General features: G+C 37.1%; 1 protein-coding gene and 1 long non-coding RNA gene across 4 annotated transcripts; both read left to right on the forward strand.

Moving 5' to 3' along the window:
* The first annotated feature begins 1,137 nt into the window (after positions 1 to 1,137).
* On the forward strand, positions 1,138 to 9,185 carry LOC137038104 (uncharacterized). Of its 3 annotated transcripts, none has more exons than XR_010897383.1 (5): positions 1,138 to 1,348; positions 3,240 to 3,349; positions 3,688 to 3,845; positions 6,857 to 6,932; positions 7,153 to 9,185. It is a non-coding gene; the product is annotated as an uncharacterized lncRNA (long non-coding RNA). The 3 variants fall into 3 exon arrangements; XR_010897384.1 differs by having other exon boundaries at positions 3,708 to 3,845; XR_010897385.1 differs by lacking the exon at positions 3,688 to 3,845.
* Positions 9,186 to 10,422: 1,237 nt separating this feature from the next.
* Positions 10,423 to 17,383, forward strand: LOC137039302 (uncharacterized). Its single transcript, XM_067414654.1, has 13 exons — positions 10,423 to 10,563; positions 10,835 to 11,113; positions 11,199 to 11,354; positions 11,796 to 11,897; positions 11,989 to 12,258; positions 13,322 to 13,423; positions 13,517 to 13,786; positions 14,548 to 14,730; positions 14,880 to 14,974; positions 15,055 to 15,105; positions 15,361 to 15,742; positions 15,840 to 16,019; positions 17,163 to 17,383. Exons 1-13 carry the CDS (start codon positions 10,530 to 10,532, stop codon positions 17,210 to 17,212), a joined length of 2,154 nt encoding a protein of 717 aa, XP_067270755.1. The 5' UTR covers positions 10,423 to 10,529; the 3' UTR covers positions 17,213 to 17,383.
* The last annotated feature ends 1,767 nt before the right edge of the window (positions 17,384 to 19,150 follow it).

The raw sequence follows: 19,150 nt of genomic DNA on the forward strand, positions 1-19,150 counted from the left end.
CAAATAGATCTGAAGGGATGACCCCCCTTTTCCGCCCTCCCCCGACCCTGCTACCCCCCTCCACCACCATATATAGTGATATAAATGCAATATCCCAGTGTCATTAATTTAATTATATATGCTGGAAGCAGCCCAAACTGTCTGCAGGGTCCTAGAGCACACAGGGCTTGAGTTACACACTTTCAAAAAATTATTTATATAAAAAAATCTAAAAGCACATAATTTTGGGGGGGTTATAACAGCTTTCAACATATACTTACATGTTTATGACTTTTAGCAGTGTTTTATGTAACTTTAAAGGGTTTCCTGTAAAATGACACCAACATTTTGAACCTTGACCACTGTATGTGTGTATGGGAGGCTTTTCAATTTGGGTAGGCTAAATCCAGCCGGAAATGGTACCAGAGTAATTTAGTGTACATTACTTTGTGTAAAACAAATGTCAAAGTGATGCATATCTCCAGAAAGTAGAGACTCTAAGCTTTCAAATCATCTTGACATCATAGCTCTTCCACAGACATTTAAAATGGAAAGTATATGTCATTCCCGTCCCTGTACATAGTCCACGGAGTTTAAGGGGTTAAATTACACATACGGGACCCGCAGAGCGATTCTATTGGCTGAAAGAAATTTTAATAGGTAATCTGTTCAGAGCCTGATTACAATTCTTACAAAATCGCGTTTTGATTTTTGCTGTTTAAATTGTGTTAAAATAGTCTTTAATGATAAGATATATAAGCCTATCTCGTATATAATCTATTTATTTTGTGCACCTGTTCTGTTGCTGGGTTTTTTTTATTTATTCTTTATTATTTACATAATAGGTACATTACTATCTCATGATTTTGTAATGGCAACGTACTTAGTTTATCAGTCAAAATAATTAGCAATCAATTACATATTTCAAATAAATGTTTTGCGTGTGTATGTGTGTAGAAGGGCAATGAATTCATAGTTTATTTTTAAACAATTGCTTGTCCAGAACCATGTACAACAACTTTTGATCAGCGATTTAAAACCTCTACCAGCGGACACAATTTCATAGGCAGACAGGATTAATCATGACACCGGATTAGAGCGAGTTGAGTGACGCGATGAAGAACGCGCTACAGCACGCAACAGTTTCAGAACCACGTCGTCCACATAACCGGAAGTGAGCAGCGCTACCCACACGCGTGATTTTCTTTCGTTAAATATAAGCTTTTTACGGCAGTTTTCACATGGATATTAATCGGAACGATGTCTACAATATTTAACAACAATACTTTTTAATAAAGTCACCATACTTTTCTTTTCATATCCTTGAAACACGCATTTAAGCCAATAAGACAATTTCTGTCCTGATGTGGTGAGTGAAATCACGTTTTATCATGAAAGCTAAACATACTTTTTTTTGCATTTATCAAAATATATTATTTGTCGTAATATTAAACAATTATTAATTAATAAAACGTATTAATTTCGTTTTCATGGATGACAAGACTAATCCTATCGAGTCTTTCTGCAGAAATGCCATGATATAGGCATAAGAGTCACAAGTTCAGCCATCATTTAAATGTTTTAAACCTATTATTTTCCCTATATGTTTTCGTGCAGAAAAACATGTTTCACTTGTTCAAGGCCTTATAAATAAATGGTTATTTTTATTTGACATTTGAACATTTTAAATGTCACATTCTCTGTGTCTAAGTATTATGTGTAACAACATGAACGTGAAAGAAATAATATGACTGAATATACAGTCAAATGGAAAACACTTTACAACATGTTTTTAAAATAATAAAAAAATGTATAGTTGAAGTAATAGTAAACTACAGTTTTTGTGTCCATTAACATTAAATCTCCTCATACTATGTCTCGTCATACTATGTCCTAGTATTATTTTTAACATGAATGTGAAGGAAATGCATACATAGGCTACACTACCGGTCAAAAGTTTCAGACCAGTAGCATTTTTTAATGTTTTTAAAGAAGGCTCTTCTGCTCACCTAGGCTGCATTTATTTGATCCAAACAACTTGTTTTTCAAACTCCCTCTGCACACGATTGGATAGCGCTAAAACCAACCAGAGCAACGAAGGTGAAGCAGAGCTTGTTGATAGATTAAACATTCACCATATCCAGTCGGCCAAACTCCGAACACATCTTCCCTTTTTAAGAATGACTTCAGTGCTGTTCTTTATTCTTTTATTAAGTGCTAAAATGCTAACTCGCTTCTATTTTGGCCTACGAGGTGATGTCATACCTGCAGCACTCTATAGGTTTATCCCTGAAAAATGTTATCATACTTTTCATATATGTGCACTTTTCAAATACTTTTCATACAGCATTATGATCAAATGGAATATATGGCAACAGCTTTCTTGCCTGTACGTAGGGATGGGTATCGTTAAGGTTTTAACAGTATTACTACCCTTACCAATACTGCTCATCGATCCGGTACTTTAGCGGTATTCTTATCGGTTATATTTTTTATACTTTTTTATAATAAACAGAAAAATTAAGAACATAGTTAACCATTAAGAACATAGTTAATCTGAAAATGTAAAATATCTAGGCTAGCAAAATAAACAACAATGTTTGAACAATACTAATATAAAACATCCATTTTTTTGTGTTTCATATGTATACAATAAGAAGAAGACCAAAGTACAAACAAATGGTAAAATACATACAATAAATAGACAATAAAACAAACAAATGAAATACAGTGCTTAAATCTCAGGAAGGTCTAACATTACTGTTCAGGTAATGGCCTACAAAATACATCTAATAAAGTTATCAAATATAAAATACACTGTACAGATTAATTGATTCATAAATATATATATTATAAATATAAAAACTCCTCAATTTGTAACAAATTTTAACCGTGTATGTCACTGAGTTTCTTTGTATGAGCTGTGTTCATGTGTTGTGATTTCTCCTCGAGAGGCTACTAAAAGTTTGCTCAAAAGTATTTCCTTCTCGAGCAAGGCAGAATTTGACTTAGTAGGAGCAGATCGGGAGTGGCTTTGGACGGCAACATGCCCAGTGCATTATGGGTGTTGAAGTTTTCTGACTTGTTTGCCTAAAAGCCTTTCTACTGCATAGGCAGCCAACTTTTATTTAAATCCCATTTTGCCAGCAGTGAATTACCCCTTTGAATACGCTTCACCTGGTTTGATCAAATGGGTTGTGGATGTAATTTCATGTTGAGCTTGATTTAATTGGGCCTTTTTTATCGGGTTTTTTTTTCAGGGAAAGGTGGAGCTGACTTTGGAGATTGTGAATGAGAAGGAAGCGGATGAGAGACCTGCTGGAAAAGGCAGAGATGAGCCCAATATGAATCCAAAACTCCATCCTCCCAAGTAATCGAACTCTCACTTAAATAAGTTTATTGTTCTGTGTGTTAACAGAAGATGATTACAAGATTTGTTTCTCTTTTAAACCTCTCAGGCGACCTGAAACCTCGTTCTTTTGGTTCACAAGTCCATGCAAGACGTGCAAATTCATAGTGTGGCGCAAATTTAAGTGGCTGTTCATCGGCCTGGTTGTGCTAGTCTTAAGGCATCTTTACACAGAAACCGATTCTGCAGGAGCATAAAATCACAAAAATGTGCATTTACACAGATCGTTTAATCCTTCTCTGAAGCGGCATAAATGCATTTACGGCATTGAAGGAATTTTCCGTATTTGTGTTTTACAGGTCTTTTTCCATATTTTTAGTTGCGTTGCATTGTGGGAGCAAGAACCTCAGTCAGCGGGGCAAACAAATTTCTTTACACACACTAATCGCCATTACATGCATGGATCATCATCACTTTCAGTCAGATTTCGGAGTAGGATAAACCTCCCGCTTCTGAGGTAAACATTAAGAATTGTATTTTGTTTCTTTTGTCACATAACCTGTTTTAGAGCGTTAATTTGGTATTGTATTTTAGGTGCTATCTGACTCGTCTGTCAGACCCGTCGCGTTAACCGTCGTGTATGTTCTCAAATTTAGCTGATATTTGTGAAGATGCTCTATGTATTTGTTACTGTTTCAGTTTTATTTATTGAATTATCAACTTATATTTGTTGTTGGTGTCGTTTAAACTTTATGTAGTATTGTTCCAAGCTAGGCATAACATTAACTTTTGTAACAACGTTAAGCAGCTGTGGAAAATGAACTAACGTTAACGTTACAATACGTTGTGGGTATTGGACAGTTAAGGCATCTTTACACAGCAAACGCGGCACAGAAACCGATTCTGCAGCGGCATAAAATCACAAATATTTGCATTTACACAGACCGTTTAATCCTTCTCTGAAGCGGCATAAATGCATTTACACAGGAATTAAAATCGCGGGTAACAATGCGTTGAACATTATTTAAAACTACAGTTTTAACAAAGTGTTATAAATTAATTTAAAACAAATAATGAAATAATGTCTAAAAATAGGCCTAAAATAAAAATACAGAGTTTTAAATAATTTTGTTCTGCTTGCTATATAGCGCTTTTGATGTTTGTCATAATTCTGTAGGCCTAGCCTACTGTAATTCTGCAATTCTTCTATTTTAGGCTACGGTATTCTATAGTTATTTTATATTTCTTAATAAAATTGTGCTTGATTGACAATGCTATAAATAAAGTATTTTTAACATTATTACGGGTAGATTACCGCAGGATTAAAAGTGGACTTTAAAAGAAAGTCACTTTAGAGCAGTCACAACAAATGTTCAGGGGTGTCGCATCCGTGGAGGATACACCCACACTTTTTCCGGTGACAGGTTTCAACACCCGCTCTTTTTCCGCAGTTTTTCCGCAGTTTTCCACAAACGCCATACTGCAGTCGCTCCTCCGTTTCTCTGGCCGCTCTGTGTCTGCGCTCGCTGCGGCTGCTTCCCCTCCCTTTACATAATAGATATTTTATAGCTTAATGCTCTTTAAATATGTTGTTGCATTGTGAAAAGTCTCGGTGCGTAGGACGGACCTGTCCGCGGTCGTTCTCCGTGGTTCTGACCAAAGAAGAGCGCGGACTCTCCATTATAGCATCAGGCTGCACAGCCTATCTCTCTGAGCCCATAGACTGTAAAAGTGGTCAGGAATGTAATATTTCCCCAAAACAAAGTTTAGTTCTCAGCTCGTATAACATGAGCCCGAATATTGGACAATTCTGTTTAATTGTGAACAGAAAAACGTTACACACGTCAATCCATACCGACGATTTTGGTTCGCTTCTTATTTATTAAATAGGCCTATATAGCCTACAGACAGTTAGGCTATTTAATTAAAAAATAATGTTATAGGCTAATATTTAAACATAGCCTAACTATGACATTATTGGCTACGTTTTCTTTAAGCCTTTGTCCAACGAAATTAAGCGCCGGCGCATTTTGTTCCTTTAGGACAGCGGGAACAACTCGCTCTGTAATTTTTTGCCATAGGCTACAGATAGCCTAGGTGCAATACATAGCCTAATTATAAACTATAAACGTTCTACTTTTATGTCACAATAACAACAAAGGCCGTGGATTCTGGGAACATATTGTTTATGCACTTCAAAAGTTACAAACGCTGTCTTAATTCATTTTTTGATTTTTTTTATTAAACTTTTATTAAAATTGTTATTAAAAACGATAAACTGCAAAAAGTTTGCTTCAAATTGTATGTGCGCTGATTTGTGGAGAAAAAGAAAAAAGATTATGACGGAAGAAATTGTTGAAGAGACAGAGGGAGCCAGGATTGTGTTCTGCACACTGTGTGATTGTCACTCGCGTGCTAGAGCACCGATTTGCCTGTGATCTCGGGCATTTGTCGGCGATTTCGAAAAACCTGTCGGCGACTCAAAATCGGGCCAAAAATCGGGCGGTGTGAAGTAGGCTTAAGTGTTCCTCAAGAGTCGCTGTCCATTTGCGAAGTGCTGTAATGTAACCTTATGGAATCGTTTCCTCTGAACGGTTCACCTAATAATTGTCATCTGATGTGGATTAGCAATCAAAACACGTCTATAAAGCAACTACCTACAGGCTGAGGCGCTGACAAAATGGCTGAAACAAAAATGATACCTTTCAAAAAGACTAAATCAATATCCTTCTAGAGGAGGTGGAGCGGGAAAAGATATTATTTTCAACAGATTTAAAGGGCATCGTACAAACAAAGAGAAACAAAACATCTGAGAGGACATTGCTACCAAATTAAAAGTTAAAAGTTAAATTATTAGTTCAAAGATCGGGTAAAGAGGTCTGCAAGAAATGGCAGGAGTTTGCAAGCCTGACAAAAAGGAAGAGGGCACTGCAGCATTATCACAATGCACTTGAGTAAAGTTAAAGGTGTAATCTGCCGGTTGTCCTGTAGGTGACCTCATAACTCTCTCTCCTTAGAGCTTTACAATTACTCCAGAGCACTCGTAGATCTACGATCATTTTCAAGTGCTACTTAAGTTACGATTAGGGCCGGGACTCGATTAAAAAAATTAATATTGAGAGCACTCGTACGATTGTTTTTACGATCAACTTAGGCTTACGATGCTTTTGGGAAACGCAGCCCTGGCTGACTGGCGGTTGTCACGACAATGATGTAGTTTAAGGCGGCACAAGTTCGCGTTCATTTACGCTGAATCAAAACCGTTTCTACATCGCCTTTGGGCCGAGGTTGGTCAGACCCGGCATATTTTAAGTCTGCTTTGCGTCTTTACACAGAATTTTGAGCAGACACAGACCCGCTTTAGAGCCGCCTTAACTCGGCTGTGTAAAGGCACCTTTAGTGCTATTATTCATTGGGATCTTGTTGTATTCATTACCAGTAAAGACACACTTCATCAATCCTTTCACAAAGGTGATGTTTAGACTTAAGATGTACAATGCTAATTATTTTGTATTTATTTATTTTCAGAACTTCATCTCCATGAAAATTGTCAAACCCTTCAATTGAGTGCAGGAGGAGTTCAGCTTTTTGTCATTTTATTCATGTAATGTATTTGGCATTTCACACAGTGAACAGAAATGGTTCATTTTCTTTATGACAATCAGACCATTAATACAGTGTTGGTTTTGTTGTGGTTGTTTAGGTTTTTACCATTATTCACTCTTTGCACCATTATTAAATTCCATCATGAATTTTCAGTTTTTGGTTCAGGTTTCACTGATGTTTATGTAGCAGGGTGAGTAAGTTCCCTCCCCTGTATTTAGTGATGGCCTATCAGCATTTGAGACCTGTCTATTTAAAACCCTGGGTCCTACCTGAGGGTGCGTCATTTCAAGCTCCGCCCCCACGGCGAGGGCGTGCCACCATTCAGTGAGGGAATGTTTGGTCTGCAGCCCTGTGGTGACGTGTGCGTGCAGGCTTTTGTTATGTGTAGGTAAGCTAAATGCTATTGTTTGTCCATGTTAATATGTTGTTTGTGGTAACTTTCGTTCATTCAATTCCAGTGGTTTTAATGTAAACATGAGCCGCGGTGATTCGTGCTGTGAGTAATTGTACAGCTATGCATTTCCGTGACAATCACTCGGTATGTATGGTTAAACCTTTTTGACTAACGTTTCAATTTAGTGAGCTAACCAATTGTTGTTTTAGCAGGAGAATCCGTTCCTTCACGGACGCTCGGCATAGATGATGCTGGGGTGACGATCTCCTGCATGAAACGCGTTTGAGCTCGCGCTGCTGTTTTGTTGCTACTACAAGTCCGACTGTTTTATTGCCACTCGGTTTTCCTGAATGTCTGCTGTTACCACAGTTTCATTTCTGTGCTGTTCAGTTTTATCAACTTAATAGTAACTGTTTCTGAGATTATCGCCTTTGAGGTCTGAGCGGCCTTGCTGGCCGATCTGTTTCTGCCGACTGCCACCTGTTTGATTCTAGTGGCTGTATATCAGTACTGTGTGCATTCAGTCAACGTATGTCACCTCACTCTGACATTGTAACTGGACTGCCAGAAGTCCGAGTGAATGTTAAGTGTGTTAAGTGTGAATTTGTCTTTAATTTAATTTAGGGATATTTTCAATTGTTAATGTTTCATTTTGTATTGTTATTTTTGGTGTCTGTTCAGATTCTTTCTTTGTGTTTTTTTGTTACAGGAGCTGGGAGTTTCTGGAGGGTGACGTCCCGCTGCCATAGTGTGGTGTTCACACTTAGTGCTGTGTTTTCTTGTATCCAATCTTCACGTGTGGTATGGGCTTGTATTGTATCACGGGAGCGTTCTAAATTGGACAGTGGGCCCAACCCTCCAGATACCTCCGCTTCTGGTCATTTTGTATTATTTGTATTGTGTGTGTGTGTGTGTCGGATGCAGATTGGCAACTCCTGCTCTGAAGTTGTCTTTTATTCAAGATTGATACAATAAAGTAGTAATTTTTCATACATGCGACCTGCGTCTCTTCACCCATATAGATAACGAACCTGTGGTGTCTTAACCAAAGAGAATTTACTTGGTATCGTCCCTGGTGAATTTCCAGGGTGGCGTAGTCGCTGAAATAAATCTGTAACCCCTCCCGTCGGAATGCCACATTTGGAAACATTTGTACACAAACCATGAAGTGTTTTCTATTGTGAAAGTCTTTTATTGTATTATATTCTCAGATCATTTTAAAGTTTATTGGTTAAATGTTTAAAATTGTTAAATAAAGACATGGTAATATGTGTTTTAAGTGTGTCAATTTGTCTTGAATTAGATTTCATTATTTTGTCATTTTATCAATAAAAACAATAAAAATGTTCAATTTACATTATCTAAGGGCACACAAATGCAAGTATTCTGGGATTGTGATATGATCAGAGTTTACTGGATGGAGATTCAGAAGATTATTGGTAAATCTTTTGCCCTTTCTCTGAGTATCTTTTGAACTGTAAAGCTGCGTTTTCTCTGCGTTATGATTTTCACCTAAAGTCTAATGCTTTCTTGCATAAATGTTCTCCTAGAACTTAGGAATGTATGTTGAATGCCTTTAATCTCTTGAGTTCTGTTCATTCTGGTCCTGTCGCTCATTATACCTTCAGATTGTTCACCATTGTAGAAGTTACAGTGAGATACCTGTCCCACTGTCGTGTTATTGTAAAAATATTGCAAAACAGAAACAAAAAATGGCACTTAAACATGGTATATTTTAGCAGTGAAAAAAAAATTCAAATACATTTTATATTATTTATGTCCTTGTTCAAGCTCTTTTTCTGAACATCTGCATGATTGAAAATGTAATGTTGAGTTTCAGTTCAATAAAAAAGTGAATACCGGTATTAAGTGACTTATATTTTAGATAGATATTAGGCATTATATTTTACCTCATGTACTGCACATGATGATTTTACATGTTTAAAGTATACTTTAAAAAGTATAAAACTTGCATTTCAATGAGGAAAAATTAACTGAATGCACCAAGAAAAGCTTTTGACAGAGCACAGTACCCGAGAACAATCCTTCTCAAGCCGGTCCAGGACCCAGTTGTTCAAAAGTTTGGTCTAGATTTGGAAAACCCGTGTTTTGCTATCCAGAATCAGGTAAACTTTCAGGTAAACTTTGGAAGCTGGTGTATTAAACAACTTTTTTGTCATATCAAATTAGCAATCTTAAATTGTTCCCAGTGTTAGTCGTAATTGTATTTTTACTAGTGATAATTCAATTGTAGAGCTCTCTGAATCCGTTCTTACCCGTAAAAATGCAATTACTACAGCGCTGGGAACAATTTAAGATAAACTGGCTTGCCAAAGTAAAGGGCGAATTAAATTAATAGACTTCATAATAAGATTATGTCCACATTTTTCCTCCCTTGTGCCGTTTTGCGCATTTTGGACTGAAGCAACGACTCAATCCAGACTGTAGGCCTAGTGGACGCGTTTGTGCAATGAATCATTTTTGTATTATTTTCGGTGGAAAAATAATTCCACCGAAAATAATTGTCTAATAATAATAATAATGACTGTTCAGAAACCATAAATCTCATTTAAAAACCGTCAAAATTAAATCTGTAGCTATTTAATAAAGTATTCCGATTTGATGTGTGATCACGTGCTCTACTCATGCACGTGCATTTTAGTTGCTATAACGACGCGTTATGAATTCTGAATGCATATGTACGATAGATGTGCTTGCGTGCATTTTAGTTACTATAGCGATGCGTGTTATGAATTCTGAATGAATATATACCATAGACATGCATGTGCATTTTAGTTGCTATAGCGACGCGTGTTATGAATTCTGAATGAATATATACCCACGCGAACCGATCTCTATCTGTTGGTTTGATTCACCAATTCACAAACTTACAGAATATTTTCTGTGCTGCTGATTTTGCGATCTTGAAGGAAATTTCTGAGAGAATTTTACTCTTGAGGAACATCAGAAGATAATATCCTTTATAAAGTTATATTTTTGTTCATATTATCTTAGAGGATACTTTTAATTTATTGTTATTTTCTTATTTTAGCAGGAGTTTGGAGTTTTATTTAATTTTTTTTGTTTAATTTTATTATTATTTTATTTTGGGAGGAGTATTTCTAAGGATAGTTGTAGGTTATTGTATTGTATTGTATTTTGTATTGTGTTGTGTTTTTTATTGCAGTTTGGACTCGAAGGATGTCGATGGCTCACATGATGGGTGAAAGAGGAGGTGAGTGTGCTTTTGGTTTTCACTTGTTAATGGTTTGAAGTTGTACAATGATTGACTACATTAATGTGAAGAAAATTGTGTAAGGTTAAAAATCCCCCAATGTTCTCAGCTTAGTGATCACATGTATTTGATTCCTTGCATATTAAATAAAACTTTTCAATTTGAGAAACGTAACTATAGTAACAATATTTGTAATTGATCACTGACATTGTTTATTGATTATTATCAAAACATTACCAACTAATGTTATGTGATGTGTGAAATATTCCAGACTCAGGCCGCTCTAGATCCAGAAGAGCTGCTTCCTCTCAGACGGCTGGTCGGGAGATTTGGAGACTCTGTTCTGATGACCGCGATCTGCTGCCAGACCCGACCCAGATCCAGGCGATTCCAAGATATTTAGCACCTCCGTCTCTGTCTGAGTTTTCTGTTTCTGTGTCCACAGGTCAGGCGGACAGGAGGAAGATGGCGTGGCAGAGCGGCAGCCAGCAGAGCTCAGATGATGATGAACATCCCCTCAATTCAACTTCATCTAAATGCTCTTGCATGGGTCAGAATAGTATTTTAATAAATAAGTTATGGCTCCATTTCTATTTCTAATTTCAATGGCTGATTTGATGTCTAAAATTTTCCAGACTCAGGTCACTCCAGATCCAGGAGTGGATCGGACAGCTTTGATTGGTCGTGCCCTCCGCTGCCAGGTCAAGTTCCTGTCGAGCCAACGGGGACTTCTAATGGCCGAAATGTTCAGGGTGCCATGGAGGCTTCTCCCCTGAACAAGACCTCAACAGGTGAGACTGAAATAAGGCTGGCCAGTGTAAAGTGTACAGACAGAGATTTTGATATTTCATGCATTACTGCTTCAAGTTTTTATCATGGTAATGTCCGTTCACATTTACTGTTGCTCAGCACAACTTCTCTGATTTTCTTAGTTTTTTTTAGAAAAGATTTGAATTGGACATTTGTCTAACATTTTCAAAACATCTAGAGAACATTCAAAAGTAAAGTTCCCATAATGAAAAAGTATAAACTAGAATGTTCCTTTAACCAAGAAAAAAAATATTTTTGAAAATGGACGTTTTAAACATTCAGGGAACATTTAATTTTAATATTAGCAATCTTAAATTGTTCCCAGTGTTACTAGTCATAATGGCCTTTTTACCAGTGAGAATTCAGTTGTAGACATTTAGCACCTCTGTCTCTGTCTGAGTTTTCTGTTTCTGTGTCCACAGGTCAGGCTGACAGGACGCTGCAGAGCGGCAGCCAACAGAGCTCAGATGATGATGAACATCCATTCTCCTCATCTTCATCTTCATCTAAATGCTCCTGCATTGGTAAGAATAGGCTTTTAATAAAGAAGTTATGGCTCCGTTTCTATTTCTGTTTTCAATGGCTGATTTGATGTCTGAAATTTTCCCGACTCAGGCCATTTCGGATCCAGAAGAACTGCTTCCACAGATTCTTCGCTGGGCATCATGTCATCCTTGTCCCTGAGCAGCAGAGGCTCATTCAACGTCATTTGGAGGTGGAGTGGCGATGGATTGGACAGCCGAAGCGAACAGGGCAGGTCTGACAGCTTTGATTGGTCGTGCCCTCCGCTGCCAGGTCAAGTTCCTGTCGAGCCAACGGGGACTTCTAATGGCCGAAATGTTCAGGGTGCCATGGAGGCTTCTCCCCTGAACAAGACCTCAACAGGTGAGACTGAAATAAGGCTGGCCAGTGTAAAGTGTACAGACAGAGATTTTGATAATTCATGCATAACTGCTTCAAGTTTTTATCATGGTAATGTCCGTTCACATTTACTGTTGCTCAGCACAATTTCGCTGAAATTTTCTTTTCTTTTTTAGAAATATTTTTATTGGACATTCGTCAGAACATTCAGAGAAAATTCAAAAGTAACGTTCCCATAATGCAAAAGTATAAAATAGAATGTTCCTTTAACCAAGAGAAAAGTATTTTTTAAACATTGAAAAAAACTGGACGTTTTGAACATTCAGGGAACATTTAGAAATAACGCTTTCCTAATTTAATGGTAATGTTAGCAAAATTTTCTCAATAGAACAAAATCAATTTTTGAGCAAGTTCATAACCAGCCAGTGTTCAAAATGATCTTCTTACCGTAGTCCGATTCACAGCGGTGAGCTTGTAATAATGTTTTATAATTTGAGTGGTACTGGTGGGTTTCCGCTGGAAATTCGAGCATGTCGTTGCGTCATTACGTCACATCTGTATAAAGAAGGAGTCCGGCTAGTAGTAGTATCGCATGTGAGGATGCTGCAGGTGGCGGATCATTTATAGCCTTTACTCACAGCGGCTGGAATAATTCAACTTGTCATTTTGATGGCGGATTGTAATCCAGAAAGGTTTAATTCAGATGTATTTCTTTGATTTGATTTTAAAGAATCCATCGGAAAAGTGAAGGCAAAGTTTTGAAGTTTTATTTTATTCATATAGCCTAAAGATAATTTTATTTGGATAATTTTGTTTTATTACCATACAATATTCCTAACACTTCTACCTCCGTAATATTTCAGTCCGGATCGGCACATGACAGATTAGCTAAACTGTTAACTTAAATAATCTGTTAAACGTTTTTTAAGAAAGATAGTACTTATGATTAAATTAGCAATTTTAATATTAGCAATCTTAAATTGTTCTCAGTGTTTCTAGTCATAATGGCCTTTTTACCAGTGAGAATTCAGTTGTAGACATTTAGCACCTCTGTCTCTGTCTGAGTTTTCTGTTTCTGTGTCCACAGGTCAGGCTGACAGGACGCTGCAGAGCGGCAGCCAACAGAGCTCAGATGATGATGAACATCCATTCTCCTCATCTTCATCTTCATCTAAATGCTCCTGCATTGGTAAGAATAGGCTTTTAATAAAGAAGTTATGGCTCCGTTTCTATTTCTGCTTTCAATGGCTGATTTGATGTCTGAAATTTTTTCGCGACTCAGGCCATTTTGGATCCAGAAGAACTGCTTCCACAGATTCTTCGCTGGGCATCATGTCATCCTTGTCCCTGAGCAGCAGAGGCTCATTCAACGTCATTTGGAGGTGGAGTGGCGATGGATTGGACAGCCGAAGCGAACAGGGCAGGTCTGAGAGCTTTGATTGGTCGTGCCCTCCGCTGCCAAGTCCAGTTCCTGTCGAGCCAACGGGGACTTCAAATGCCCGAAATGTTCAGGGTGCCATGGAGGCTTCTCCCCTGAACAAGACCTCAACAGGTGAGACTGAAATAAGGCTGGCCAGTGTAAAGTGTACAGACAGAGATTTTGATAATTCATGCATAACTGCTTCAAGTTTTTATCATGGTAATGTCCGTTCACATTTACTGTTGCTCAGCACAACTTCGCTAAAATTTTCTTTGTTTTGTTTTTTTTAGAAATATTTTAATTGGACATTCGTCTAACATTTTCAGAACATTCAGAGACCATTAAAAATCTAATTCTCAATAAGCCATGAACTCAGTGGTACTTGTGCTGTCTGACACACACCCGAAACATGCGCACAGAAAGCCGCTTCTCAGACGGCAAACAATCCAGAGTAGAATTCTATTTCAAGACTTTTTGCTTTTAAATTGTCAAATACACAGAACATTGTCAAACTGGCTGTCATATTACAGAGTCGGTTATGGCATAAATAACACACAGCTATGCATTTAAAAATTTACGTTTATTTAAATATATTGTATTTAATATAACATAAATATATTATATTTGCCATTACCAGAACTGATTTGGTCAAATGAAGCCAAAAAGATCAGATAAAGCAAGAAAAATAACTATATTGTGACCACTAATATTTGTAAAATAAGATTTTTGGACATTTATGCAGGCATTATCTAGAAGTCAGGAGGATAGCTTGGAAGTATTTCCATTACTTTGGATTTATAACATTACAGATGAGAATTTAAAAGTAAAATGTAAGTCATGTCATTATATCGTTGCTTAATTTGACGTCATTCAAATGAAAATCTTAATTTCAGAAAATCCTCCAGGATGTGGGAAATGGAAAAGAATTTGTTCTTTCTTCACGAGGGTATGGAAGGCTCTGAAGAGTCCTGTCTGCTGCTGTCTCAGTAGTGCTGTGGATGTTGTGGAGCCTTTTTCCCCTGATCCTGAGCCATCATCATCTGCGTCAGATCACTCCGCCGTCAAGCCAAATGATGGTAAATCGCTGATCATTATTTCTCCAACATCATTTTAAACAGTATTGTCATCTTGTTTTTCATTGAAAATAATGCTCATGGCTTTTGAGGAAATATTTAAAAAAAAAAGTTTAGGTCATATATTTCATATTTTTCTGTTTGTTTTTCAGAGTCTTTTGAGTCTCTCTATAATGTGGGAGCGATGCTTGGATCCGGAGGATTTGGCAGCGTGTACAAGGGAACACGCAAATCTGATGGCAAAAAGGTAAATCTGACTGAATTGTTCAAACATTTTGCTCTTGAATGCATCAAAACATTTAAAACTAACTTTCTTTTTTGTTGCAGGTTGCCATCAAGCAGTTAAGCAAGATTGAAAACAATCGTTATCTTTATATTGTAAGTTGGCCAAAACCTGAATATGTATTTAGTCGTTTCAGTGCAGATTACTGTAGTTAATAAACCCGTAGAAAGCATTAAGTGTAAATGTGATTGACAAATAAGCCTAGAGGCACCAAATAACTTTGAGCTGAAAAGGCTCTTTTGAACGGATCTTAAAATATACTTTTAAAAAAAGGACTTTTTCAAAGATACTTTGATATGTTTTCTTCAGATTTTTACTCAGCTAACCTTCTGATTACTCTTTTTCTCTAGCCTGGGCATCCCAAACCTCTCGTTACAGAAGTGGCGCTGCTGCTGATGATGAGGCGAAAACCCATAAGCCCGCTCATCATACAGCTCTACGAGTGGTTTGAACATCCTGGAAAATTCACTCTTGTTATGGAGTTCCCCGAGCCTTGCATGAGCTTGCGGGACTACATCGTTCGTAAACCCGTCCTGTATGAACCCACAGCACGGTTCATCATGCGACAGGCTCTGCTGGCAGTACAGGTCTGCATCGAGCATGGTGTTTTTCATAATGACATTCATGCGCAGAATTTCCTCGTAAATGAAAGGACGTTGGAGCTCAAGCTGATCGACTTTGGCTGCGGTCAGCTATTTAGTAATGATGGCTACGAGAGCAAAACATACATTGGTGAGCATTTTGAGAGTGTGAAAACCTGAATGTAGTGACTTATTATTATTTAATACTTAAAAAAAAGCTCATCAATGTGCAAATTTCTTCTTTACAGGACTGCCGTATTACTATCCACCTGAAGTCTTAACAGAACCTCGTTTCCACGCCATACCAGCAAATGTCTGGGCTCTAGGAGTGCTGTTGTACACTATGGTGCACGTATCTCATCCTTTTGCCAATTCGGAAGATATCAGACGAGCCAAAATTCCATTTATGTACTACAACTTATCCAAAAGTGAGTGAATCATATTGACAACATTGATAACACACACACACACACACACACACACACACACACACACACACACACACACACACACACAAAGCAAAGGCTCTGAACAGAAACAGTTAAAGATGAAGTATGTAAGATTTTTTATATATAGCTCAACGTATAGCGAGAGTTTGGGGCGTGGCTAATGTAGCAGGCGGAGTCATGGGAAAAGAAATTTAGCTAAAGAAGTGAAAGCCAAAATTCGCTGCATTTATACCTTAAACAGGTCACGAACATGTCAAAGTGAACAAAGCATTGTGATACAAAGCACGCTTCAATAATAATAATAATAATAATAGATTTTATTTATAATGAACTTTTCATTCCGAAGAATCTCAAAGTGCAACAAAGGGAAAAAATAACAAAAAAAATGAATAACAAGTAAAAATATAGAATAATACAAACAATCAACCAACACAGAAAACTGAACAGAAACAGAGCTGATGATATATCATAGTCATGCTCCCGTTCAGAAAGATACATTTTAATAAAGACAAATGCAACACAGCTAAAAGTATTCCTAATATGTTGAACCTTAAACGAGAGCTGTGTTTGTGATGTTGGGGAAGACGTAATGATTTGACGAAAATATGATTTATTTTGTAATTTATTTTGTAGTGTCACAGAAACTACATACTTCACTTTTAAAGTAAAGCTAAAGAACATTTTACAGTATAATAATCATGTTTTAGATGCTGTTTTCAGAGATGCATGACTAACTCCTTATTAAAATTTGTACAGAATACAGGGATCTGATTAGCCAGTGCCTAGCCCGGGATCCAACTAAACGGCCGACGTTAGAGCAGATGTCACAACATAAATGGATGAGATGACCTACTGTAGATTGGAGAAGTTCAGGAGATTCACTCGATCAGTGATTTCAGCAGGTGTGAGGAAGTGTAACAGACAGAGTAGGATTATTATCAGTTGTCTTATTTCACAGTTGCGTTCTTGTTATAGTCAAGTCACCTTCATTTATAAAGTGCTTTATACAATACAGATCATTTCAAAGCGGCTTTACTGTAATAAACAGGAAAATATACAGTGTAATAAACTCTAAAAATCATTCATGAGTTGATTTGTTCATATAATCTTTGTATTGAATAGGAAACAACATACTTGCTGTCCTTGGTGGAGGGCTTGAGCTCGAGACTTGAGCCGAAGCCTGATGTCCAACCCCAACCTGACTGGGAACTCAGAGCCTGTCCACGTCTGAGCAAGAACACGAGAGACTGCAAGACTGGGAAGAAGTCATCAATCATCACAGCCACATTTGCTTTGATTTTAAACGTCAAGACAAGTCATCTTTATTTATATAGCACCTTATATACGACCGATCTTTACTCACAGCGGCTGGAATATTTGAACTTGTCATTTTACCTTGTCATTTGACTGGATTGTTTGCTTTATTTCTTGTATAGCTTCATATACCTTTATAATGGCTATTTGATCTTACATAAACTGACATTTAAGACTCAGTTGTTGCTTTTTTATGTCATATTTAATTTATTGCATTGATATATGCACACTTATTGTCTGAACCACATATTAATATTTCAAATATTTTTTAATAAAAAAAAGTAAACAAAAAGCGGCAGCGTTGTTTTTTATATTTTGTTTTGTTATAAATATACATGCAGTGAAGATAATAAAGGTACGCTTTACCTGAACCACATCTGTGTGGTTATTAATATGTTTAAGATTGTTTTAAATGAAAATGAAATGAAAATGAAAAGAGGCAGAGTGGTGTTTTATCACTGTAGTTTAAATTACACTCAGGGACATCTTTTGGGATTTCCGCCAGGATTTGGCCCACCCAAATTGAAAAGCTTCCCATACACACATACACTAGGTTCAAAATGTTGGTGTTATTTTACAGGAAACCCTTTAAAGTTACATAAAACACTGCTAAAAGTCATAAACATTGAAGTATATGTTGTCTAAGCTGTAATAACCCCCCAAAAGTAGGCGCTTTTTGATTTTTTCCCCCATAAATTCATTTTTGAAAGTGTGTAAGTCAGGCCCTGTGTGCTCTAGGAACCTGCAGACAGTTTGGGCTATTTCCACTAAATTCCAGAAAATAGAGGAAAAAAGAAGTTTGTCTGTGTCATGTTGTATGCAAGATTTATTCAAATAGATCTGAAGGGATGACCCCCCTTTTCCGCCCTCCCCCGACCCTGCTACCCCCCTCCACCACCATATATAGTGATATAAATGCAATATCCCAGTGTCATTAAATTAATTATATATGCTGGAAGCAGCCCAAACTGTCTGCAGGGTCCTAGAGCACACAGGGCTTGAGTTACACACTTTCAAAAATTTATTTATATAAAAAAATCTAAAAGCACATAATTTTGGGGGGGTTATAACAGCTTTCAACATTTACTTACATGTTTATGACTTTTAGCAGTGTTTTATGTAACTTTAAAGGGTTTCCTGTAAAATGAAACCAACATTTTGAACCTTGACCACTGTATGTGTGTATGGGAGGCTTTTCAATTTGGGTAGGCTAAATCCAGCCGGAAATGGTACCAGAGTAATTTAGTGTACATTACTTTGTGTAAAACAAATGTCAAAGTGATGCATATCTCCAGAAAGTAGAGACTCTAAGCTTTCAAATCATCTTGACATCATAGCTCTTCCACAGACATTTAAAATGGAAAGTATATGTCATTCCCGTCCCTGTACATAGTCCACGGAGTTTAAGGGGTTAAATTACACATACGGGACCCGCAGAGCGATTCTATTGGCTGAAAGAAATTTTAATAGGTAATCTGTTCAGAGCCTGATTACAATTCTTACAAAATCGCGTTTTGATTTTTGCTGTTTAAATTGTGTTAAAATAGTTTTTAATGATAAGATATATAAGCCTATCTCGTATATAATCAGGGTGCGAACTACGGGGGAGCTAGGGGGAGCTCGGCTCCCCTAAATAAGACATGGGCTCCCCTGAAAACGTGATTTGTGAAATTTTGGGGGGTCTCAAAAATATTGACACTGTGTTATTTTGAGGTGCAATTTCATTTTTATGTAATGTAATCATTGTGGATTATTATTTGTAAAATTGCTAAAAATATATAATTAATTCATGCATG

The sequence above is a fragment of the Pseudorasbora parva genome, chromosome 13, assembly GCF_024679245.1.
Source record: "Pseudorasbora parva isolate DD20220531a chromosome 13, ASM2467924v1, whole genome shotgun sequence".
NCBI lineage: Eukaryota > Metazoa > Chordata > Actinopteri > Cypriniformes > Gobionidae > Pseudorasbora > Pseudorasbora parva.